Genomic DNA, 27030 nt, shown 5'->3' on the forward strand with positions numbered 1-27030 from the left:
TGAAAAGAGAAATGAGCAAATTATCTGTAGCATTGCTTTTAACTGTCGTATCATGCACGAACAGAGGGCAAGGTAGCCCTTGGTAACAGTGGTCTGTCCAGGATGAATCAGAGTAAATGCAAAGCCGAGTGCAGTATGAGATGCCATCATGATTTCCATATCAAGATTGTGGGCTCATCCCAGTCTGTGGCTAGGACTCACCTGTGTGAATTTATATGCTCATCTTGAGACATTTTAAAAGAATGAGAAAGAGATAAACATCTTTATGATTAACTCTCCTCTAAGTCACCTCAGGTTAAGCTTCTGAGCATGGAGGGACCCTAAAATCAATGGGGGAAAGTTGCACAGGTCAGTTGTAAGAAGGGAAAGGAAAGGGAGAATGACATTCTGCAGGGCTGTGGCTGCTAGGGGAGAGATAGGGTTTTCTGAACGAGGGGTTTATGGTCTTTGTTTGGGGGTGTCATGCACAGGTGCCTTCTTACTGCATTCTGGTGAGAACCCAGCACAAAATGTGAATGTGGATGAAAAGAAAATCTGAACTAAGCACAGAAACAGACTCAGACACTTGGGAAGTTTGCCTCAGAAAGGGTCCCTACACCTCGCAAAGAGTTTCAAGAACACTTTCTGCTTTGTTTCTCCTTTATCTTAGCTGATGGGAAACTCTCCACAGCTCTCCTAGAATATATTATGGGTTTATGAGGATCAACACCTTCCCCACCTCAGCTGACTCCTGCTTATGCAGACCTGCCCTGCTCCATTATTCCTTGGGGCTTTTTGTTCCACAGGTGTAGAGGAAGTTATTGCTTCTTTTATTAATATCAAGTCAGAGACCGATCTCCACTGGGAAAGGTTAAAAAAAAAAAAGTGATACGGAACAGCTTCAGTGCCATGACTAGATAAGCAAACTGGGAGTTTCCAGTCTGAAAACCAGGTAACTGAGGGAGGGAGGGAGGGAATGATGTAGGTCTATAAAATCATGGGAGTGGCACAAGGGGGGTGAAGAGGCAACAAAAGCTGCGCTGAGAAACCTAGGGAGTAGTAAAAGAAACTAGCATGCTGAAAAGAAGCCAAAGGAGATGTTTCTGCATGCACCTTGCAGACAGGCTGTGGAAAACCTTGCTGTGGATATTAAAAGCATACATGCCCTCAAAAAGAGAGTGGTTAAGGTCATAGCAGACAAAGACACCAAGAGTTATTAAGCAAAAAGACACCACCTCTCGGTCAGCATGTGCCCAGATGGTTGCAGGCTGGGAAACTAATCCTAGAAAAGACTAATTCCTCGCTGCCTTCTTAAATGCCTCCAATTTGAGCCACTGTCAGACAGGATGATGGAGTAGATGAATCTTTGATATGATATACTATGGATGATCTTACATTCTTGACAGGTTTTGTGCTAAATGGGAACATTACAGGAAGCTGCTTCTCCCTCACCTATTCCTTCATGCTGTTCCCAGCTGAGACTTGGTTTTCACTAGCAACCTTATATATGCACTGCCTCTCTGCAAGCATCTGCAGGCAAGCATCCCGCAGGTCTTCACCCTGCCTCTCTTCCCCCTCCTGTGCAAAAAGCAGAAGGAATGACAGAGGCCAAAGAAAAGACTTGCTGCCTTTCTGCTCAGTGCAGCATAGTCTTTGCAGCCATGGAAGCAGCCCCATGCTACGGTGCACGGGCTGGCTGCTGGAGGCACAGAGGGAGGTGGCTGTTCCCATGCTGTTGGCTCTCCTCCTGATTTCCAGCTGGTAAATTGCATTAAAAGAAGCTAGGACTGTAACTAGATAACATGACTTTACGTTGTAAGCAACTACCACAGTTGCCAGAGGGTTGTGGCCCGTGGAAAGGAAGAAGCCAAGATACTCATTCAGGGGAAGGGAAGTGTTCAGTGGATACTTAGTATTAAAATAAGAACCATGCTTTCTCTCCTTTTCTAGATCATTTTCCCAATCTGGCTTTTTGTTTGGAGGGAGTGGAGAAGTGACATCAACACTGCTATGAGATTGAAGAAGTAAATAATTCTTTATCACCATAACATTGCAAACCATTGCAAAATTTCTACTGCTGTCCAGGCCAACACTTGTAATAACCTACTGCCAAACAGGATAGCAAAAAGCAAGTATTAGCAGCTGACCCTGGAATATTTCCCTTGTCATTCAGAGGCATTGCTTTCCTGACTCAAGGAAGAGGACAAAGAACAGTCAAATCACACAGACTGAGTTAATATCAGAGCTGTAAGAATGTCATGACATTACTTGTCAAAGGGACATCAGCTCGGGTTTCCGGGGCTAGGAGAAGGGATTTGAAGGATGCTATTATTCAGCCATCAAGCTGTAGCATTATCTTCATGTTCATGGGACTAAAAGAAAAACTCTTCTAGAATACTATATGCTTTAACACAGGCTAATAATTTCAGTCTCCAATTCATGACCATACTCTAACAATCTATGGCAGACAACTCATTTGTTACTCAATTATATGGCCCAGAAAGACAGACTGTGTATAGCAGCATTGCTCTACTGGTTTTGCCAATATACACTAATAGAAGATGAATCTTACATATTTTTAAACAATTTATATAAAACAATGTTCGATTTCTACAGAACCTTGGTGGTTTCATGCTTATTAAATTTTAATACAGTGCATAAAATTGGCAAAAAGTACCTTCTGAAACACTCTTTGTTACATCTCTGTATCGGGTTCCATCTGCCAGATTCTGCTACCTTTATGCATTTTGAATAGTACCTTTGTCCTGAAATAGTCCCACTGAAAGTGATGGATTTTCTCAGACCATTGCTATGTGTGTATAATAGAGTAACAAAACCCCACTGAAATGGAGCAATAAAGACAACATAGCTGGGGAATAGAAAGATGTGCTGAATCGTACCCCCACAGGTACACTTCCAATACAATTACATGTCTCCTTAGAAAGAAGACACGTTGCAACTTTCAAATCCTGCACCTTGCCTCTTTCCACACAAACTATCATCACTACTTCATCAAGGAAAGTGGAAGAGATATTATTACCAAAAGAAGCACATTCCCTCCAGTTTGCCCCAGGTCAAACCTGCTACCCCCTGGAGCAGGGTGCTGCAGTACCTGTCAAACACCAAATAACATAATGGCTTGCTTTTGGTGAAACTCAAGGAGTGCAGAGCAATAGTGGCACTGTGTGGGGACACAGGGTTTGGGACAGCATGGTAGCTAGGCGTGGACATGCAGCATAACTGTCCAAAAAAGCAAGCAGGGTGAAAGCACTACCAGTAACACCACGAGAAAGGCTGACAGGGTAGGGCAGGCTGTGAAGACAGGTCAGGCCCATGCTGAAGCAGGAAAGCAGCAGGGAAGCTGGTGGGGTGGGGTTGTGCACAGGCTGGTGACAAAGGGGGAGCAGAAGGATCACTGTGAGAGGCTGTTCATGACTCAAAAAGAGCTCGGAGGACACGAAGGATTTCAGTATGCAAATGTGAATGAAGGAAGACAAAATGGTATGGCTGGAAGAGATGTAGGAGAGTTGAGGGGAGGACCTGAAAACACGGGATGAGGCTATGGGGAGCTGCAGGAGAAACGAGAGTTAGAAAGTCTTCTTGCCTTTGGCTGATGTGAAAGCAACCGTCAAATCTTTCTCAGAAGGCTCTGCTGTCAGTGTTGGCGTTCACGTCTGTTGGCTCCAGCAAGCAGCATTCAGCCAGTGGAAATAGGAAGCTTGGTTTAATCCTGAAGGAAAGACTGAAAAGACAACTGCTTTCCTTAGTGCTCTGGGATAATGCTGGGAAGGAAGAGGCAGCTCTTGGCCTTGCAACACCCCCATCAACCCAGTGGTGCTGGTAGGATACCTCAATGGCTCATTACCCAACGCTGCCTCTTCCTTCAAAAGAAGCTGCTAGTTTAATCCTTCTGCAGGCTGAAGATGTCACCTGTAAAATCCCCGTGTCACCTGCACAGTGTCAGTTTATGGACTGTAAGTCAGTGAAGTTTGTTCCTTTAAAAGTCATTTATGATCCTGTAGGAATGTTATATGAGTGGACAATGGCATGGAGTAAGGGTGACACACTGTGTGGATGGAGAGAAGTGCAATTCCTCCCCTTCCCAACTTTTTTTGAGGGATTTGGTACTTTTTTTCTGAAATCTGGGTCTGGACTGAGGCAAACCCAAAGCAATCCCAGTGGAGCTCTCCTTTGGTCCCTTCCTGCAAAATGGCCAAAGCCTCCCAGATGAGCCCCTCCACACAGCATCGCTGCTGCTGCAGCAGCACAACCTGCCTTCACGCCAAGTGCTCCCATCTTGGATTAAGCACGTAGCAAGGAGCAATAAATCTGAGGAAGTCCCTGGACTCTGGAGAAGAAGAGAAAGTTTTCTGTGACCTACTAACAGTTGCCACAAACCTATGAGTAACAAGACACACACAGCTTCAGAGCAAATGCACAGTTAGCTGCAGATGACATCCTTTCTGGCAGGCAGTGTGGACTCTGTGCTGCATGGAGAAATGCAGCAAGTCTGGCTTAAGGAGCTTAAAGAGAAGAGAAAAAAGATTAAGCAGTAGTTTCATGTTTTGGTTTCATTTTTAAAACAGACTGTGAGTTTAACCCTCATCTGAAGAAAGTACTTCCTTACAACTAAAAAGGTTACTGTGATTAGAGATCTCAATCCTAATTGCCAAACACACCAGCCAAGAGACTAAGACAAATACTTATACAAAGAAATTATAAGAGAGAGAAGCAGAGATGAGAAATGCACAAGTCAGTCTTCAGAGCCCACCTTGCCGATTATTTAAACGTTGTTTTCCCTACTGAAAGCCTCTGCTACTCCCACCTCTGTCATTCAGTGTGCAAAATCCCTGCAGTATTTTTCATTCTTCCTGATGCCATGAAGACAAAGAACCTCTGTATAAAAGAGCCTTCTGGCATTGCTAGGGATATTAAGTCTTTTAAAAAATAACTGCTTTGTTCTTTAAATGTTAGTAAACAGGCTGTGAGATGGCAGGTGCCTGGCTTCCAGAAAACACAAAAGTTTTGGTATTTTTGAAAAATAGGAACAGCATTATTTATTTTTTTTCACTTGTGAGCTTCACCCATCACTGAACATTATGGGCAGAAACAAGCAGAACTCATCTGCTGTGGGATAGAGGCTTTACTGTACTGCAGTTTCAATTCAGCTTGCCAAATCTCACCCCCATGCCGTGGTACCATGGGAGGCTGTAGTGATATCCTTCTCCCATTTAACTCTGAAGCACGTTCTCATCTTGCTAGTAAATGTAGTATCTTGCCAGGCTGAGACTCCTTGTTAAGGATGACTACAGTACTCGACAGCTGGTGTTACTGAAGAATCTGGAGCACTTTTATGAGAACCCTGTGTCTTTTGGATATATACTTAATCCAGCTTTACAGATGAGGAACGGAAGGACAGAGAGATCAAGTGACCCTTCCAGGAACATACAGGTGGACTTTGGGGGACGAACAGTTTGAATCATGCTACTGAACTGGAGGCTAACACCCTGACAACTAGATCACTCCTCCCATCTAATGTCTGACCTCCCACTGGGTTTAAAAGACCGCTAATGGAGAAGCTTGGAGAAGGACTAGCACCAAACAGGAAGAACATACCTGACCTCATTTACAGGCAAAATAGCAAAACGCAGTTGCTGAGGTCTTGCTAGCTTTTTTTAACAGGAAACAGCATCCAAGAAATGTATACTTTATCTCTGAAATGCATGGCATGGACTGTGCTGAAACAAGGGCCTGAGCAGGGCTCCCTGGCCCGGGTGGTGACTCCCGGGAGACAAAGGAGAGTCTGTTGTCTCCAGCTCCACACAGCCGCTCAGACGTGCTGGTCCTGAGCACTATTCCTGGCCTTGCACTGACTCATTCAGTGACCTTGCTGAGAAAGACTCTCACATCCAAGTCTGCCTGCCTGTAAAAGCCATCATGGTCTCCTATGATTGGATTCTATTCGAAGCATAGATGATGAACAAACATGAAATATTTCTTCTGCTGGGGTAAGCAGGAACTAGACAGATAAATGAAACTATCCTCCTATAAGCTCTCTCTCCACCTCCGTCCTTAATTTTACAATTAACTGTGCCAATGAGTCTTGGTTTTGCAGTACCCCAGGGCTGCTCCAAGTCCTTCTATCATAAGAAGGACACAGCGCAGTCTTGAGGCAGGTGCTTATTTTCTTGAAGCACTTTCTGTTTATTTTCACAGCTGTTCATAGTTGGCCTCGATCCTCTTCAGCATGACACCTCATCCTTTCCAGGTAGTAGTGGTCAGCCTTGGCGGGAGGATGCCAAAGCTGCTAGCACATGGGCTGGTGGAAGAGAGGCTTTCAGCTAGGGGAGCCAGGACAGGATTGTGTTTTCTGCTGTAAGATTCCAGCCTGATGCCTGCTGCTGCTGACCTATGCAAGGACAATGGGTGAAGCTTAGATTTTTCTATTCAAAGTGGGACATAGCCACCTTTTGAAAAAAACTGCTTTGTAAATGGATTCCCTTTGTCATTTTACTAATACCACTTCTGTTCTGTTAAAGGTGAAAGGATTTTTAGAATCTAGTTTATTCATTGATAGCTACGTTTCTTCATCTATGTTCAGAGCCAAAGCTCATTAAAGGCAGTGGGAATCTTCCCATTCACGTCTATTCACTTCTGTTGGCTTTAGCCCAAGCTTTTATTCAGTCCCTCTTGGCCTGGACAATGAAGATCAGTGATGGCAGTTTCACTATCAGTGTCTTTGTGCTACCATGTCTCGTTTCTAAAACCTTCAGAACAATGTCCATTTGTTTTAGCAACTGCTTCCTTTCACATTTCAAAAATAAGTAAGTCCATGGAAGAAACATTTCTTTTGGCTCTGCACTGGCTGAAAGCTCATTTGCAGACATTTTAATTTTGGTAGACAGTGTGTCTTTGATGCCCTACATCATCCCAGCACACCAGCCTGCTATTTTTGCCTCACAGGCTTGGCTGCATTGAGTCATGTATCTCTCTCTGGTTTACTTTGGAGCTAGTGTAACCAGCGATAATCTCAGTGCTCGTCCTAAGGAGACAGGAAGCATTTACTTGTGAAATCTAACAGAAAGATGGCAGCTCAATGAAAGGCATGCTGAGCATATTCTTGTAGCATATGCAACAGAAAGAAAATAGCGTCATGATTAATGACATTCACATCACTGCAAGATGATCTCATGCTCTCCGGCTGATGGCTGGATTGTGTAGCTTTGCTGGATGGCCTTCCTGGCGAGTGGGACATCTGGGGCTGTCCTGGCCTCTCCCCACTGGCCTTCCAGGTCCGTGCTGAAGGGAACATCTTACCTTGCTCCAGATGCTGCTCTATGGTTACTGCAAACACTAAGAGGTACCAAAAGGGGTGAGAAAATAGGCCAGTACAGGCTGATCCAAAACTCCCACTAAGCAGCACGAGGAGGGGAAGGCTGGAGCAGAGTGTAGCATTTGTAACACAGCTTCTAAAAATTTTTGGACTAAGCACCGGTGCACATTAAGTGCTAAACTGGGGCACAGTGCCCCCTGGTACCAACTTTAAAAGCTCACAGTATAGGATTCCAGCCTTGTGCCATCAGTTGATTTAACCCTAACACTTCCATGATCGATATGGCTACCGTCTTAATTAATGTGAGTGCTCTGGAACCACTAGTGTTTTTCTGTTTTGCCACTGTCAAGGAGCATCTGTGCCTTTTTTTCATCTAAGTCTTCACTCCCTCTGCTCCCGTTATTTGAATCAGACAGATCTAATTGGTGGTCGTGCTTTGGAGACGTGAGCAGAAACCTTCAGTGTAAAGGGAACGTCTGCAGAGTACCATGGGTGTGAACCATGTTTCTCATTCTCAGACTTAGCGGGAAGAAAATCCTGCTTTATCCCCAAAAGGAGAGAAAGAGTAAGAGGGAATTAGAACCCAAAGAAAAATAAAAAAAATGAGCATTCTTGGTTGCTCACTCTGAGACCTACAGCTGGATGAAACCCAATTTTATCACACTTTGAAGTTCATATTCTGGCAAAGGAAAACCTTTCCCATGAAATCTGGCCCCTGTCTGAGGAAGGTCACTGCAGCGAGAAGATCTGGATGAAGGTACCTCAAAGGGATGGAATATTTTTCTTACCTGAAATGCTGCATATGGACGAAACCTGGCTCATTAATTCCTTCCTCACTAGGTGGATATCTTTGTCTTTCAGCCACAGACTCTAGCAGAACAAAATGGTGATGAAACCCCGTGCCTGTCTCCTTTTGTTGATGGCTATTTTTTTTTTCCTTAGCTTTTCTCTTGTTTTGTACTCTTGGCTCAGAAGTCTGTCTACTGCTCCAAACCGGTTAATTCTTCCTAAGAGCTGTATGGGCCCAAGGCCTAGATTATATTTATAAGCTGTAAGGATCTCCCCAGGCAGACTCACTTATAAAGGATTTGAGTTAAACAGCTACAAAGAGATGCTCAAAAACAACCTCAGAGAGGAAACACAAAGAGATGGAACATCACACATTTCCCCCATGTTAAAGTTTAAAAAAAAAATACCAGACTACAGTTCAAAGTGCCATATAATGGGAGGTAAGTAATCTTTATCCTTTAATCTGCCATGTTTCCAGCAAAAGGATGAAATGTTCTGTTTTCCTCTGGTGTCAGAACACATGTGCTTAAGACGTTTCTCAGGCAGGTCCCCACATTTTTGCACCAGTGCAAATGTGTGAATGAATTGTGTGAGGGAAAAGCCACAGGGCAGCTGGAGACTGGGGTTTGGACAGCCGTGGATGCAAGAAGTGACGAGCCTAAATTGGAAAGCCTGCCAGGATGCTAGGAAGGGATGGAGAAAAGGTCACACCTCAGGAAAACTCTGCATTCTTGACAGTTTTTAAACAAAAATGAAATTTCTTGCAGTATATTACTTATGATTTTGCTTTTGCTTTGTTGTTGTTGTTAAAAGTGACTGACAGGCCTCTTCCAGCTTTGCTTTGTGGCTTTGGATGATTCATTAAACCCTTCTTTGCCTTTTTTTCCCTTCTTGTACAAACAAGAAAGTTTCACAGAGACTCTTAATGACTGTGTGTGCTTCCTGCCCTCCCTCTGAAGCTGCCATCCCATGGAGGAGCAGCAAGTCATCAGAAACATCCCCATGGCTCTGCTGGCCTCATATCTTTTACTGTTAGGTTTCTAATACACAGCCATTCCTGTGTACTACTGTGTATTTGAACAAAGGTGTGCAGGAAATGTTTTTCCCAACTAGAGAAACATTTTGTTTCCATTCTGTGTTTGAGCCAAATGAGGTTTTCTTGAGGCCTTTTTTTCTGTTTTTTTCAAAGCAAAGGAGTAAGTAAGCAAACATGTCCGCAAGAAGCTTAATGAAACAGCCAAAGGACAGCCAATGGACTTGTTGAACAGAGGACTCCTGCAAGCCGTAAGAGTACAGTTTTCTGACTTAATTCAGATTGGCATCTTGAAACCAGACCTTGCATACACAGATCAACAAGTTGCAGGCAAGACGGGATGGGGCTTTCCTTCCCTAGACACTGCATCCCTAGCAGAAGTTATTCCAAACTGAGACTTCCCACAGAAGGTTTCTGTTTTGATAACATGCCATTTTCCAATGAAAAACACTTTCATCAAAAAGTTCCCTACCCTGCTTTCTCACAGACTGCCAATGTTAACTTGTCTTTTGATCCTCAAGGGACTAGAGGATGTGTGTGCATAAAAGAGCCTAACCAGATTGTGGAGAGAGGCACACCCAGCGATGGCTTTGCAGCTCTCCTCAGGATTAAGGCAGCTATCCTTGGCAATGCAACTGTCTGTGTGAGGGGATGGACTATGTACCCTAGGAAGTGATGGCTTTGCTTGTTTAGGGTTTAGGGACCCATATGTAGCCAGTACCTTGCCTGTCTTGGAGGCTAGCATATGCCTCCAAGGCACCCTATACATTAAATAAATAACAGCTGAATTCATGGGACATGTGCTGCTTCATCCCAGAACAATGCAGTAAACTGCAATGCACACTGTGCAATGTTCTGCCTGCTTCCCCCACCTCTTCTGAGGGCTTGAATTTACCCGACACGGAAAGCTGTCCAACCAAAAAGCACTCTAGGTCCTCTCAGGAAAATGATAAAGAACTTGATACAGCACACTGCAATGAAAATCTATTGCCTGCCGACTCACTGTCCTCAAAAGTAGTCACAACCCTTCTCCTACCAAAGATCACTAACACAGAACAGTGTCTTTCAAATCCATTGCCATGCTTGCTTGCTTCTCTTTCTGTCGGCACAGCTCCGCTTTGGAAGCCCAAGCCAGTACTCACTGTCATAGCCCACAGCTGTGAGTATCGGCTCCCTCCAACTAAAAGGGCAAAAGCTGCTTTGGAGAATAACTCCATTTTGCAGAACATGCCTCTGGTCAGGACTGTTTCCATCAAGCTGATAGGAAAGGCTGTCTTTGCGTCTAAGTGCCTCTACCTGAAGTCACAGGGCAGAACTACCCATCTAAAATTTAGGCTTATAGGCCAGACTTGTCTCTTCCCTTTATTGTTGAGGGAGGCAAACAGGCACCTGCCAAAGGTTTGTAAAACAGAGGTTTGCACAGATGGGATGAGTCAGAAGAGCCTATCTCTGTAGTCACTAAGCAGAGCAGCCTAGATAATGAGCCCAGATTAGACACCTGATACTCAGACTGCTACATTTAGGTTAGATATACCTTACCTTTGGCTACGGCTAAACACAGCACACAGTGGAAGGTGCAATTAGGATAGGCCCTGCTCTGATCGACAGCCATTCCCTCTGCTGTGCTTCCTAGATGCGTGACTGCTTATGGTGAACACCAACAGAGAGGCAACACAAAGTGAAGGGCTTCCCAGCTCTGGTATCATCCCCTGCCGAGTAGACACAAGGGAGTAATGCATGTAACCCTCTGTGTCAGGCCAGTGCCAGAAAGGATGGAAGGTACTCCAAGGGATGGCCAAGCAAGTCTCTTGTTAGTGCAGGTCTCACAGACTACACTGCCTTGGTCCTAAAGAACACAATGCTTCATGGTGCACCAGTCCATAGCCCCGATACTCTGGCCAGATTCTTACAGGTTATGGCTTTCCATCCCCATTGTCTAGTATTTCCACCAGACCCAGCAACCTCCACTTACTTGTTGTTATTATTCTGTTTAGTTATGGTCATACTGTTACAACTGCCAGGCGCCTTTGCAAAGCTAAAAGCATTTCATTAGGGAGTGAAATGACCTTTTCTAGCCCTAGTTCAATTCCCACAGGTATTGTGAGGCAAAGGTATTTGTTAATATTAGCAAAGAGCTCTGAGCTCCTCAAATGGAATAACTGTCATGGCAAAAGGAGTTGTATTATTATGAAGAGGTTCTAGTCCAGTTAGCAAATCGCTTTTGCCATCTGTACAAACAGAACATGCTGCTGTGTTAGGGAAATCTGCTATGCTTTGGAAAAGCTCTAACAGGTTGCTACAGGAAGGTGAAGATGCTCAGAAACAAACCATGCCATTCTTACAGCCGTATTTTTGATTTTGCATATTTCAAGGGAGCAAATAAAGATTAAATATAGCTCCCAGGAGCATTTAGCTACATTCTCACACTGAATTCCTTGTCAAACTATACACTAGAGGCATTTAATCTCAATTAAAAGATCAATTATCAACAGATAAAAGATTATCTGGGGCATTACACAAATACAACATGATTTGCTAGCAGCTGGTCAGTAATCTCCAATGAATTCTTAAACACCTTAAATGAAAATTTAACTACAGTTCCATAATTAAGCTAGACTTTTCATTCTTCAGTTAAGCTTCCTGTAAGATTGGTCTTTACTATTACCCATAACTATTCAGAAGCCCATTACTGTAACACAGATCTGGGGGAAGTTCCATGTTCTAAAAATTAATTAGAGGCATTTGTCATCTTAAGAATGACCTAGGCATTTATATGAAAATTAGAACTAACTGATGACATCATGTGATGTTGAGAAAAGTGTTCCTGATTTAACACTGTGCATGAGAAATGATGTTTCTTATTCATAACACTGAAAATATCTGAGGCTATTCTGTGTTGTTTGTTGTTTGAATTTGGGACATTTCTACACCAAGTATCAATTCTGATCTTCTGAAATGCCTGCTTTTTCTTGCAGAATAACATATGGATTTGTCACTCACAGAACCATATCTATGTCTCACTTTGGTCTAGTGCATTTTAATGTAGCACAACTACTTTTTGTGTTCATTAAGAATTTAGAAGTATGCTAAAAAGAGGCATGGAAAACTTCAAAATACCCTGACTATAATTCAGTTTCACTAAACCCCTTGATACACACACAGTATAAGGTCTAATGCACCTGCTACCTTTCTGCTTTTGAAAATTAACTGAGCAAGAGTAACAAAAAAAAATGCACACAAACCCCATCATTCAGCCATGGGGACTGACAGTGCTTTACTGTAAGGCTGTAACAGGTCATTTAACCCCAGTGCCTCATTTGTGGCATTATTGGGAATGACAATGTGTGTGGGCAGCTGTAGAGCTGCTACCACTCTCTCATTATCAGTATAGTGTAGTGGGTTGTGTACATTAAAAGCCATATAACTGGTACATATGTTGCAGTAGCACAGAATAGCTCCCTCCCCGTCACCTGAGTGCTGGCTGCATTTCTAGAAGTGCCCTTTAAGTGCACTGGGACATCTCCCAGGATGTCTGGCACTAGCAAAACACAGTTTCTGACCCTTGCAGCTGAGGCTGCACTGGCCCACGAGGCACCTGCGGCTGAAGGAGCAGCCCTGAATGAGGAAAAGACTGTGCTCTCCCGGGGCAGAGGCAAAAGGGGAAGAAGCATCTCCGTGTCCCCTGCTAAAACCACGCTGTTCCCCACCACCGCAGGAGTGCTCGCCCCTGCTGCAATCCTGTCTGCCATGGCAAGAGCAAAGGCACGTGGACAGGCTGGAAGCCTCAGTGCGTGGGTGGATCTGTCTACACCCCAGTGCCTGGAGATAATGCTCAGGTGACACACGAGCAGCTGCTCCAAGAAACCCATGAGAGATCAGGGAGGCAGCTGTGCTATATAAATAATAACACCATTAGGGTTGCCTGAAATATCCTATTCAAAGAAGAAACTTTCTACGTGCCCCAAGAGCAAGGGATGCACAGTGGTGGCTGCTGTGAGAAGGGAAGCAGCAGGGCAGTGGCATTCCAGCAGGACACACTGAGTGGCACAGAGAACCCCAAACTGCTAAACTACCAGGGGACGGGGGCAAAGACAGCGTTCCTGCAAGAAAGCCTGTTTCTCAGTTGGTGCCCCTCTGCACTCCCCTTCCCCATGCCCCGGAGCCCTGAGAGCCCCAAAGCCTGGAGGGAGCTGCTGACACTGGCCATCTTTCTGCCTTTGAGGGAAGCGGGGGCAGGACTGGGGGAAGATGTTGCCACCTGATGCTCACGCAGCTCCAGCTTTGCAGGGACAGGCGATGCTGGCAAGCAGTGGGAGGCAACTCGGTTCGTTTCTTTGCCCCATCTCAGGCAGCAGCAGCAGCAACAGGAAATCCAGGAGCTCTGTGAAATGACAGGGAGGGAGAGTGAAGTCCCCTTGCCTCGGCTGGTGACGTCTCTCCTTCCTCCTTTTTTTTTTTTCCTGTCCCTATAAAGAATCTCGGGCTCGCATCAAACTTCCCAGCGAAAGCAAACCAAACCCAGAGGGGTGGGGGGAAAGGGAGGGAGAGAAAGAGAGAATCACCTAAGGCGGGATCTGGCCATGCCCGAGCCCCGCTGCCTGCCGGCTGCCTGCCCCGGGCGCTGCGGGGTGCCCCCCGGCAGGTAGCCGGGCTGGGGGACCTGGAAGCTCCCTCTCCTCCTGCCTTGCAAACTCCAGCTGAAGTTGAGGGATTTATTCTTCCTCCTGATCTCCGCAGCACCTGCACCTCCCTGGATAAATACATCTAAGAGGAGGCTTTTCAGTTCAGCCACCTCATCCCAAACTCCAGGCAAAGGACTGCTCAGAACAGCGACTCACTGACTGGAGGAAACTTTTTGCCAAACTTTTTCTGGTGCTTTGCTCTCTGCTTTTTAACCCCTGGAGATACTTTGCGCCACCCAGGCGGACTGAGGAGCCGACTCTTCTCAGGCAGAGTAACGCGCCCCTCCAGGCACCCCATCAATTAGCAAAGCAGGGGGAAGCGAGGAATAAAGTTATTGTGGGGTGGGGGAAAAAAGCCTCAAAACGTGCACCTGGAGAAGAAAGGAAGGAAAACAAAATCTGCAGCCCAAGGATGAAGCGGTGAATGGAGAGAACAATTTAACTGGAATCAACAAGTGGGAACTTCTGCACGCCCCGCTCTTCCCCTCCCTTCCCGCTCCAGCCCCGCAGGCTTTCAGAAACTCCTTGCTGGAAAGAAAACTTGTCCCCGTTCGCGGACCTCTCCCCCTGCGACTCACAAGGGATATAGCAGCCACCCACACCGGCACCGGCCATGGCCCCCAGGCCCACCGCCGCCCTGGCCCTCTGTGCCCTTCAGGGGCTGCTCCTGCTGCACGGTAAGACTCGCCTCACACCTGGCTTTCTCCTTCTCTCCCCGTTCGCCCACGGGACTCTGCCGTGCCCGGCTCCTGCCGTGTCGCGGGGGGCGAGCGAGGGGGCTATAGCGGGGCGTGCGGCAGCCACCGGCGCGACCGAGCTCTCCGCCGTTACCTCAGGCGAGGGCGCTAGGTGGCGCCAAGGGGCGGCGGGGGCGCGCGCTTCCCGCCCGCCCGCGAGGGGCAACGCCCGGGTGTCCTCCGCGGTGCTGACAGGGCGGCGTGGACGGGGAGCTCTCCCCACCTCAGCCCGGTGGGCAGGTGCCACCTTTCAGGCACCTCAGGTTTTAGGCCTCTGAGGGAGGCTTCATGAAGAGAGATTTAGGAATCCAAGCAGCCGTATCTCAAGGGAAGAAATCTCCTTGAAGTGTGTTGCACTTAAAGGACATTTATTATTTTTCTTTCCCCCTCCTCAGCACCTCGGTTAAAAGCAGCGGGCCCTTGCGTCTCCCTCCCCGTGTTTTAACTCGCGGTTGATGGCTCAAAGCAGGCCTGAGGAGGAAAAGGCTTCCGTGGCATGACAGGGAACGCGTGGGCTAGCCCGCTTTCTTCAGAAGGCAGGAGTGCTGATGGGCTGTGTGGGTACAGCCATTGCGGGCAAATGCCCGCCTTCTCTTTGATATTTCAATTCTTATTCATGTGGTGTTTCTTTGCTGGACTCCCCTTAGCCCAGGCACTAGATTATGTTCCCTGTTCTCCAGCGCTCCTTTTACCCCGCTGCAAATGCGTTGTCCCCACTGGAGTTACTCCCACTTTTCGCCAATCCCAGAAAAGCCAAGAGGCAGGTTAATGAGATTTAGAAGAGCTTTTCCATCTGCCGTATGACTTTTCATTATCTCATTAAGTGTAAGGATTTCACTGCATTACCATGCTATTCATTCATGACACTGCAAATTGTGTAAAGGAGATGGGCTGTTATTTACCGGGGAATGCTTTCTGACAGCAATAATGTTTTGGGGTTTTCTTATGATGAATGTATTTCACAGCACAAGACTGTTGCTTCTTTAGCATATTATAATCTTTTTGTAATTTAATATCCAAACAATAGCTTCTGGAAACACTGTGAAGCATCACTGTCCTTGATTTTCTTGGATTCATTCAGGGATTTAATTTATTCCTTCTGCAGAAAGGAATTGATTGGTAAGCACTAGCCCCAGTGCATCTTGCATATCCCCTACAGCACCTTCCCCACAGTTACCTACAGAATAAACAACTAAGCCTGAGACTGTGCTCCAAAGGGCTTGTCCAGCTTTCCCTCATTAGAAAAAACCCAAACAATCCTGAAGCAGCAAACCTTGCAGGTAAAAAGGAGCCCCTCCACCACAGAAAGCCTAGCTACCGGCAGTAGCAGTGCCCAAGTTAACCCCGGGGAAGGCAGCCCCGCAGCACGCTGGACACCGGTACCCACACTTTGAGTTGCACCTGGCGCAGCATAGGAAGCTCCCGCAGCCCTCGGAGAATTCCCCTAATGTGCTCCATCTGGCTGACACGTGCACGAGCAGCCAGCTGCATGCTACGTTAGTTTTAATGTCTGAATAGCCTGGAAAAGTTGCCCATAGAAGGCATATTACCAGAAATCCAGTGTGAATTTCACAAAGGCATAAATCACCCCAGACTTCCATGGATCAGGAAGAGATAGTAAGTATTTGGGAGGTGGGAGAAAATGCGCAATGCCACAAGTGTTCCTGAGGCTCCGGAATGAAGTGGAGATAGTGCAGTTCTTATTGAGGAGGTGTGTGAAAAGCCTGACCAGATTGCTACCTGCATTTCAGGGCTGACTTTGGGCTGTCCTTACCAGGTTACTTTCCTAATAATTTTGGCCCTAGTAACCTTGGAACTTGGTCCAGATTCATTCTCCCATCAGTACCAGGCACAGAGAAGGCAGAGAGAAGGCGATGTCTGCATCCTGTGAAAAGAAAGGAAGGCAGGCACATCGCTAACTGTCCCTGTGGGCAAAGACTGATGATGGATTTGGAAGCAGCATTATGGATGTCAGACCTTTGTCCATCATTAGGAAAAGATAATATGTTAGCAAAGTCTCTGTGTGCCCTAATTAGGCTGGAAGCCAAACAGAAATAGGGCCAGGAAGTTGGACGATTCTGGATAGCACTGATGTTGTTGAGGTATTAACTCCTCAGCTACCTTTCCCTCAAAGTTTGTCTCCAGCCATGAATTCAGTGAAACTTTGTTTGCCCTCCTGAGGCATCAGAAACGTAGATCTATTCTGCAGGCTGTAGGTTAAACCTTCTCTGGGATCTTTGCTGTCAAAATTGGGCTGAGTTGTGTTGAAGAGGCTGACTCTGATTCAACTCGTTTCCTCTGCAATGCAGACAGAAGATTTTAAAGCTATGAAAGACTTTCAGTAGCTGAGGTGCAGAGTGAGGGTAGCGCAACTGCCCAGCCAGGGATAACTCCCCAGCCAGGGCTTTGCAGGTGCCTCAGTGAAAACTCTCAGCTTGTACCAAACCTTCGCAGAGGAGTCCAAGTGCCCCCTCCTTCTGTATTGGTAGCTGGTTGCAGCTGCTGTGTCCTATTTCTGCATCCTGCTCAGCAGCTGGCCAAGGCTGCCTAAGTGTGCCATGGGTGCCAGCAGACAGAAGTTAACCATAGCCATTAAATTCATCCAGATCAAAGGCTGGTCTCCTTTAGAGGACTCCTACCTTATTTCGCCCTTTCAGTCCCTGTGGGTGTTTAGCAGGGGGAAGAAACCATGCAAACATCATCCCAGTAATTTCTTGCCTTATTAGAAAACAGCTTCAAAATATTTTATGCATCTTAAATTTCCTAATACAGTCCTACAAGTATCATTACATTTCCACTTTCCTTTTGCTTATTACACAGCTTATGTTCAAGTCCTTAGAGTACTAGTTCAGGTCTTTCTGCTCAGAACGTTTGATGTAGTAATTATTGTGCAGATGCAAACAGCTGCCACACATTTTAAATATTAACCAGCCCATTACAAAACAATCTGCAAAGAATTTTTTACAAACTTACACCCTGCAACACCTTACATCTTGCATGAAAAATTTAGCATCTTTTACCCTGACGTGATCATCAAAAAGTTTTTAATATATGAGCAATCCAAATAACTTTTCAGGCACTAGAATAAACTCAGCAATTTCAGCGATTTAATACTGGAAAACAAGTTTCAAGGATAAAAATTAGGTCCTGCCTGATCCCTTTGAACTTAAAGCAAAGTCTGAAATTGATTTTTTGTTTGTTTCATTTTGCAACCTCTTTTACAAATAGAATATACTAGGATGGGTAATTGAGCTTGTTAACATATGCATTTCAATTATACCACGTAGCTAAGCCAAAAGCTTCAGGAGCGCAGACTCCTTCTGGTTTGCCAACTGGGATGCTCACTGCGTGTAGCCGGGAAGGCTGCGGGCTCCGCGCTGCACTGTTGCAAAGTCAGAGGCATTAAGGGTATGCTTTTGCCTTTCTCTGAGGCAGCCAGTGCTGGAAGGTTGAGGACTGGATAGCTTACAATATGGGTTGTTGATCAGTTCTAGTAAACCAAAAATGTGTCTTTTAATTGGTGTTATTCCTAAACATTTGCTTTACTGTGGGAAAATGTTATAAAAAGCAGAGTAGCCTTTTTTTTAGATTGTGATATACGAGCCTCCTGTCTGAAGCTGCCACATTCAAAACCAACTGGAAATCTCTTTACACCAATTTATCCATTTAAGGCAAGGAAAAAAATGTAAAGTATTTCTGAATACTCCATGAACTTCTGAAAACCAGCATCATACCCAAAAGAATACTGAGAATACAAACCAGATTGTTTGTTGAAGGTTTCTGTTATAAGATCTTATAATATTCTCTTTAAAAATTTAAAAAAACTCACCTTATCTGCATACATTTCCCCTGGCCTGCTACTATGTATCAATCTGAATAAGAGCAACAGGGTACATTTGAGTTATCTTTGTCCTTTCATACAGTCTCTGAATTGTTCATTTTATGATGAAGTGTTTGTACAAAGCAATGGCTCAGTCTACTTCAGTTTGAAGCAATATATCAAGCTGGGCTGAATATATAATATTTATGTTTCTAGTAGGTTTATGCACAAGGGCAAAAGGTTTCCAACCACAGCGGGAGATTTCTCAGGTACAGTCAGTGGTAGGTGAGCTCTGTTTTCCCTAAGTTTGTCTGCCAAATTGCCAGCACAGTTTGAAAGGGGGTGAAAATCTGCCCTATGTCGTATACATTCAGAGATGAAACACATCTTTTGCTTCCAAAGACATTTGCGAAGTATATGCAGCAAGGGTCACTTGATCATCAGCAAAGGACAGGGTGAACAAAGAAGCTGCTTTCAGTCTACTTTGCAAAACAGGTTTTGGGGCAGCAACAGCAACCTGCATTTTTTAAAACTACGCAAGAAATTTTCAGGAGGCAGCATTTTACTTTCAGAGTATGAGAAGGACACTGAAGCTCAGCCCTACCAAATTTCACATGCTTAGTTTGATATTTCCTCTGACCAGCCCTGCTCCACCTTTCCTTTTTTCTCGAAACCAGCCTGATGTCACTGGATTGGGAATTAAGAGTGGAAGTCATTAAAAGGCATTTGGAATATCTACACAACAGCTAGGAACAAAATAAATCTGTCCCTAGTGTTTTCCTTCAGAATCCAGCTCAGATGACTGACAGGACATGAAGGCTTCTGAATGCTGATCAAGACATTCCTGTTCCTCCGGTCCTCACCTTCTGGCAGAGCATCCAACTGTACTCAGCCACAATGACCACAAAAAAACTGGTTACCTAAATAAGCTGGCATAAAATATGTGTAAGAGAGAACTGATCTCCTCACCACATCAGGCACTTCTTTAATTTTTCTTATTAAGGCCACAGAGAAAATAATAGGAGCTGCCAAAATCAGCCACCCAAGGTTACTATCTGGAAATGGCATTTAATATAAGCACATGCTTGAAGCTTGCCCCAGGGAGCAGAACTTCAGCAGCAGAGAGCGGGCAAGATTAGAACAAATCACTTGAAGCAAGATTTTCTCTATGGGAGGTGCGACCTTAGAGACTTGTCCACAAGCCGCTTCCTTAAGTGGGGAAGGAGGAAGGTTCAGAGAAGGTCGGGAGTCTGATCTCACGAGGCTGTGATGGGCAAAACTGATGGTTGCCCATTTTGTGCAAATTCATCACTGCCCAAGTGCTGAACACACTTGTGTGGGGAACCCCAGCTCACCTGAAACCAGGTAGTGACATAAATGTGGAAATGAACTAGTCAAATCTTGTGACTGCTTTTAGAAGCTGATCATACCTCCAGCATTTGCCAATAACGAGAATACAAAACAAGACTCTTGGACCGAGTCCGGTGCCCACTTCACAGAGCTGAATCTGGTGTGATGGTGCTTGTCTTTGCCGTAGCTAAGACAGGGCTTGCAGCACGGGCAGCCATCAGTGGTGTTACACTGCATGTACCCGAATGACTGTCTCAGCTCCGTGCTTTCAAAGGCTTTGGAAATGTTAAGTGGTGAATTCACACACTGAGGGAGCTGAGCTGCTGCCCTGTGCCAATGTTGTTAACTTTCGTATTAGGCTGTCACTAACAGCGTTACACAGCTATGCACTCTGATGGGTAGTGAGTAAGTCTGTGAACTGTTTTATGATGGAGAGAAAGTAAGCCTGTGGACTGCTTTATGAGTCAGTCCAATACCCTCATCCCCAAGTCCCTGGATTAGTCTGTCTTTATAGCACATACTTTTTGCCACCACTACATCTTAACATCCCTCTCCTGCTCTCCACCCCCCACCCACCCTCCCCTTTCCTGGATGTCTCCTGAACTCGCCTCAGGGCTCAGGATTCCTCAAATTTTTACATTAGAAAAAGCCAATAGGAATTTCTCAGCCCTTCCACAACATGGGTCTGCACAGTCTCTCTTCCCTATACCAAAATGAATTTGCCTTTAAACTTGTGCCTGGTGCAGAGGCTTTGGCAAGCCAAAGTGGGCTTGCCTGAAACCTGCAGGTGAACCTCATTTTCTGGGAGCAGATGCACTAAGTGTTCCTGCTGTACTGAATTTTACAAGAAGCCATGTTTGCGAGCCTTCCTCGCCAATATCTAGAAATACAGAAGGAGTCACAGCTAGTGTGTGGTGTGTGTATAACCATGGTTCTCAGGGCTTTTGTTGTGGCTCTAAGCAGTAAAGCTTTTAGCACTGAGGAATCCTTGACAATACTGAGCAAGAAGGAAAGGACCTCATCTAACCCTTCGAATGATGAAAAACTGAATGAGCCATTTTCCTTTGTGCCCTGCAGTGAATGGCAAAAGCATATGGCCCTCAAGATTTCAAAATTCAGCCAAAAACTAAACTCAGGCCCAGAATGTAAAGGAAATATATGGACCAGCCTTCTATTTTCAGATCACTTGCCTTTGTCTTCTGCATTTCCACATAGGTTTCCTTAGATCTTCCTGTGTTTTTCTGAACTGTGGGAACATGATTGCCAAGGAAGTAGAGAGGGGAGCTTTCAGCCCTGCTGGGATTGTTCTTGATTTGAGGGTCAAGGAAGCTTGACCTAGTCATTACCTGTTCCATTTTTTACAAAATTGCCATGAATCTAAAACACCTCAGCCAAAATCTTTGTTCCTTTAGAGCCCACAGTTCAGAAATTGCACACCTTGAATTCTTCCTTACAGATACAGTAAGGTCAGTTTGCAGGAAAAGCACCAGCCACCATGGGGCTACTTTGCCTGTTCCTCTATAGCTATGAGTAAAATGGGACTGCTCATAGGGATACTCCTCCACACAAATACACAGAAGCAGCTATTCTGTAAGGCACTCATCCTGTTTGCTGTTAACTTATATCTCATTAACTGAAATCAGTGCTGAACACAATAATTCAGGAGTTAAAGCGATTTCCTCCATGCTCCCAGAAGCCTGCAGCAGGTGATATGAGCATGGAGCCTCCCAGAACCCAGGTTCTCATCCCCATTTCCCTCACAGCTACTGAGAAGGGCTTGCTTTGGCCCTTTGTAGCCGTAGGGATCATCCCTGAAAGCTGATAGTGAGCCTGGACTTCCCCAGCTTTTGGGTTGGGTTGCGTAGGGGTTGGTGTTTCAGACCTTTAATGTGCAGATGCCTACTACAGTGTGTCCTCCAGGAGTTATAGAACGTGTTTTCCCCCTCTGCTGCTTCACTTGTTCTTCCAGCTGCCCAAAGCTGGCTCCCCGAGGGGCCGTAACACATGCCTACACGGTAGCACTTGGAAGTCCTTCTTGTGGGCAATGCTAATTACAATACGCCTTCATACAGGAAATGGCTGTTGGGAGAGATTGCCCAGAACTCTGAACAGGAAGACGCATGTGACTGTGTTTGAAAGGAGGGAAGTAAAGCACTGTGGATTATCAGTTGCAAACCTCAAGGTCTTTGTCTTTCCTTGCAGAAAAATAGATCCCACAGGTGCCGTGTTGTCCAGTACTGGGTCACTAGGTGCATCCCCCACCTCCGCTTAAGGACGGGTACCCACTCGATTCACTGCTCACTCCTGAATTAATACTATCATTGCTAATTTGCAAAGATAAGGGAAAGGACTTTGTGAGCCTCCGCTACCTTAAAGCGGGGGTGCTACTTTGTTCCTTAACCCATGAGGTATATCAGAAGAAATAGTAACGCAGTGCCCAGGTGTGGGGAGAAATGCTTTCCCCAGATCTCCTTCTGGATGCATATGAGGCAAGGAAGTTGTACCAGCTCTTGATGCATGACACAGCAGGACAGAGCTAAACAGCGAGTTTGGCTAGTTAAAAGGGTTTTGTACTGTTACAATTAAAGGATGATTCAAGTGAATGTAAACAATGATGTCACCCTGAGAACCTTTTAAACACAATTTAAGCTATTACATGGTGTGAAGCAGAGAGAATCGGCTAACCTTTTGGCCTGTCGCATTTTTTTCTCTACAAAAGGATGGTGTCTGGATTATTTTCATTTCATATTCATGCACTTGGGACAAGCTTTCCTCTCCGTTACACAGGTTTAAAGCTGTAGCCTGGCTGAAGACAATAGTCTGTCTTTGAATATTCCTTTGTGTGACTGAGAACATTTATTTTATTATGGTCACTTATACATATTGTGGTAGAATCTGAGTGAGGAAAGAACTGGCTGGAAGCTGCTCTCGCACGGCATGCTTTGTAAAGGCAGAGATTTTACTGATCTTGCTGGAAAATCCTAATTTGTTTCGGAAGTGAAAATTCACTCTCAGAAAACAAAGTAACCTGCCTACTTTCCTGTGATGAAGGAAAGCCAGTGTGTGGCCCCCACACCGAGACTGCAGCAACATTCAGTTGTTGAGGCAGCACAACAGCCCCTACTGCTACTCCTGAATGCTCCAGTGTACGCTCTCGCTTCACATTTATTTTGGCTTTACAGATCCCGTTCTGCTAGACCTCCTGGAGGCTCTCATGCTTAAAACAACTCTCCTTCAGTCTTGGCAAATTTTCTATTGAGTAAGGACAGAGCAACAGCTAAGGCAAGAGAACGGGGTTTGGCCCAATAGGAATTACCAGAGAATAATTAATCCCCAGAATCCTACGTCAGCATGAACGGAGTGGAGCATGCAATGGGGAGGGATTCCCTGGGGCAGAGCCTCCTCTGGCTGTGATCTCCATGCAGTTGGCCCATCTCACTTTGAAAGAGCCGTGTGTTTCTCACAGCTCATCATCCCACTCAGTGATGACTTTTCCAAACATAATGATACCATGGGTCTCTGGGAAAGCAAGGGCCCAGTTGTTACCATGAAGCCGCTAATGATCCTGCTAACAGTTTTATTACTTAATCCACTGATATATCAGGTTCTGACTTTCCAGAAAAGAGATAAACCAAGTCTTCAGTTCAATGTATGTAGGGGTTTGGAATTGTTGTGGGGTTTCTAGGCTGCGCTCGCATTTGGACTGGTTTCCCATGGCTTTCCCACCAAGCCAAATAAACATGGGGAGCTTCATTCTCTGGGTCAATCTGGGCAACATTACCCTGCCCTTAATGAAAGAGAAGTGCAGGTCAAACCCAAAGGCTGGGTATGGCACGCCTCCTGGGGTGAAGGAACTGGCTGGGCAAGGTGAATTCAGGAAGACAGCAGGCTGCTGAGCAGGGTATGTCAAAGGTTCTCTCCATCTGGCTCCAGACAGTATTGTACGCTGCAATCCCCACCAGGATATTTTGTCATTACATTTGAAGGAGGACGTATACAAGGCCGACTTCTTCTTAGTATTACGGAGACATGGGATTATTCTGATCTATAGACTTTTCAAACAGAAAGACCGGCAGAGTTGGTAGTTTATATGCTATGGCTTGTATCAGAAGAACACTCTTAGACTAGAAAGAGGAGCTAGAGAGACCCTGAAAAGAAATTTGGGGCTTCACAATATATTAACTGATTTTGACCTTTATATCAAGGATAAAAATCATTAGTATAAATTAGCCATTTACTTCGCCTTTTTTATTGTTGTCTTACTTTGCATTTTAAAGGTAATGTTCAAACCTACATAGTGAAATGCCATTATTAATTTAATAAATCATGAAGTAATGTGCCTTCTTCTGGTTACTGAAGTTGATCTCTATTGAATTTTGTGCATAGCTATGGTTGTTATGTTGTTATTAAAAATAAATTACTAACCTTATTTTCCTAATGTACCCTCCAGCATGTCAGAGCTGGTATACAATATCATCTAGGGCGGGCATCCACAGACAGGCACTATGACATCCCACAATTCTACAAGCGCAGACTAATGCTCCCAAGAGAAAGGCTCTCCTTTTCCCATCCCAAGAATACGTGCACAATTTGTTTTAGCATTCCTCATGACAGTATTTTCAGCCTTCTGGAGAGTTTCTGGCAGAAGGACAAAAGAAGAGGAAAGGAGACAGTTTTGTCTGGGTATAAATCTCAGTTTTCATTTGTCAAACCTGTCCTGTAATTTTGAGAAAATCGAAGCAGTAAAGCTGAAAATTCTGTGCTTGGAGTGGGATTAGTGGAAAAGCTAAAACTGAGTTAGTTTTGATTTCCATGGAGCAGAGTTTGTATAGCTGCCGTTCTAGGCCATATGCTCTTGCACTGTACAATATCACAGTATCACTGTACTTTAAAACATTACTGTAGATTTCTAAATACTACGTGGATTTGTGGTCCAGCATTGAGCAACGCAGCTTTGACGTTCTGCCTTTCTGTCTACCTTTGCCTGGGATGTCCCTTAGTCTGACCACTTGACCTAAGAATTTTGGTCTCCACATCCTCCTCATTTAACTGAAATTTTTATATAAAAATCTTGTTTTCAAGTTAGTTTACATTAAAAAGATAAAGGAAACAGGCAGCTATTGCTTGGGAAGACAGGAGTAATCATCCTAAGATAAATGACTGGGTATAATCGGTTTGGCCAGAAATAGGAGGCACAAAGCTGACAGCATGAATCTCTCACCAGCATAAATCAGATCCATTTGTAAATACAACGAGTTGGTCCAAGGTCTGCAAGTGCCCTGGGCAGCTCGCACTGCTGTGCAGTACTGCAGAATGTCCTTTAGGGGCTGGTTTGCTGCATTAAAAAGCTACTAAAGCTTTTCTCCTTGTGCAGACAGGAGATAGAGGGATGTGCATTCAAATAGCTACAGTGCTGTCACTACCTCGGCTCCTCAGGTGGCTTCTTCTTTCCTGGTTCACACCTAGTGCGACCACACTTTGTAATTGAGAAGGTGGAAATCACCGTACCGATGAACTAGTCCTTTTCCTGAACAAAAGGCCAAGTATAAACTTTAAACCTGAGTTCAGTGCTGGACCATCTGTATGAAGGAAGTACTGAAGGCTTCATTCTATGACTCTGAGATTGTTGTTTACAGATTCTGGACATTTCTGATATAGTGGTCACACTCTTTCTATGCATTTCTTTTGCATCCTTGGAGCAGCGATGACAGTTAATACTGACATCATTAGAGCCATCACCATTATGGTTCAGGATAAACATTTCACCTTGATGAATCAGGTAGCTAACCCTTTGCAGAGCCATTGTTTTGAGCTGCTGATTCTTTAATTCCCAGACTGACCAATATATCTGGTCTTGTCTGCTGTCACCATACGCAGTCTCCTCAAATTTAGAGCTAGACTAAGTAGACTTAAAAAGAGACAGTAAAAGCGGTTAAAGAGCATCATTAGGAGGGCCCAGAAGAGCCTAATTCCGTTAGTCATCTTTCCTGTTTTAAAAAGTCTTTCTGCTTATCTCTGTTCTGGTCTTGGCATCCGCTGGTAGTGAAAGCGAAGCAGTGACACTTGGGCGTGGCGGGATGTAAGGAGGGTATCTCATATGCTGATCTTCTTGCAGCGTGTGTGATAAAGGAGTTGAGAGGAATTCTCAGCATACATAGGGCAAAGGTCTGCCTCTTGTGCTTTTTCATTTAATGTTGATTTAATGGTCAGAGTGATGTTCTTTAGTATGTATTGTACTGCTAGCCCTTGAAAGGCTGCCTTTTTGTTTTGATTCTATATTGTTCTAAGTTAAATAGTAGGAAAAGAGAAATCTCTGCCACCATAACATTCTCTTATAGGTCTATTCATTATAGATCCTGAGAGGAAACTGAGAGTTCCCCTGGACAATGGTCTGATATACAAACGAGCATACATTAACTTTCTGTGGTTGTATAGTTCATTTTGACTGCATTTCCTTCACAATCTTAGGAACATGCATTCAGGCATAATTTGGTTTGTTGTCTTCCTCTGCCTTGAACTGCTGTCTTGTTAGACATAGTGCACGTCAAGCAGCCTCTCTGCAGCAGAGGCCTGAAGTGGAAGCGCTTCAGGCAGAAGTGGTGGTGCACTGAGGGATGGTTTTGGAGTGAGTGGGAGGGCCAGGAGCAGAGGAGACCCAGCCAGGACTGCAGGGCTTCAGCTCAGCGGCTGGGGGATGCCAGGGCAGCTGCTGGCCAGATGCCATGCTCCGAACCAACAGGGATGTCGGGTGCGTTGGACATACGCCATGATGTTTGAGTAACTCAGCTCCAGTTCCATGTCCTTTGACAAGCACATCTGCAATGGCTTTGGCAGCACTAACCCAGAACAGGGGCTGCAGCAGGGTATGATACAGAATCTCTGGATGGCAAATGGCTGAAGCCATTACAGCTGGTTCACTGCACTAATTAGTGTGGAGGCTTTGCTCGGGATCACGGCTCAGTTGCTGCGTGAATGGCACTCTTTGGTTTGTAGATACGCACTCAAAGCTCTTGGCAGTGCATTCCTCTCTGCAGCACAGGTATGTTTCCTGCCTTTGTGCCTCTGCTCTTCTGTAAATCAGGGAGATCAGCACTTTGCTTCCTCCCTGGAGGGATGGGGCGATAGAAGTTTTGAAGAGAAAAGGCAGTTCAGGAACTGCAGTAGATTTGCTTCACCTTTCACTTCCATCCCCAGAGAAAAAGCCATTCGAAGCCACAAGGATATTGAGGCATTGAAGGCTGTAAGGATTAGGACTGGGATACTGTGATAGGCTTGGCCTGAACTATCAGAAAAGAATCTCTCTCCTG

The 27030-nt window shown here is 45.2% G+C and overlaps 1 protein-coding gene across 2 annotated transcripts in view; it reads left to right on the forward strand.

Moving 5' to 3' along the window:
* The first annotated feature begins 13631 nt into the window (after positions 1-13631).
* LOC102051492 (vascular endothelial growth factor receptor kdr-like) overlaps positions 13632-27030 on the forward strand; it is a 141962-nt gene continuing 128563 nt past the window's right edge. For both annotated transcript variants that reach the window (XM_027809307.2, XM_027809308.2), the window contains exon 1: positions 13632-14493. In XM_027809307.2, coding sequence (XP_027665108.2) covers positions 14430-14493 — 64 coding nt within the window. In that variant the 5' untranslated portion in view covers positions 13632-14429. The remainder of the gene's footprint in view (positions 14494-27030) is intronic.

This window comes from Falco cherrug, chromosome 15, assembly GCF_023634085.1.
Source record: "Falco cherrug isolate bFalChe1 chromosome 15, bFalChe1.pri, whole genome shotgun sequence".
Taxonomy (NCBI): Eukaryota; Metazoa; Chordata; class Aves; order Falconiformes; family Falconidae; genus Falco; species Falco cherrug.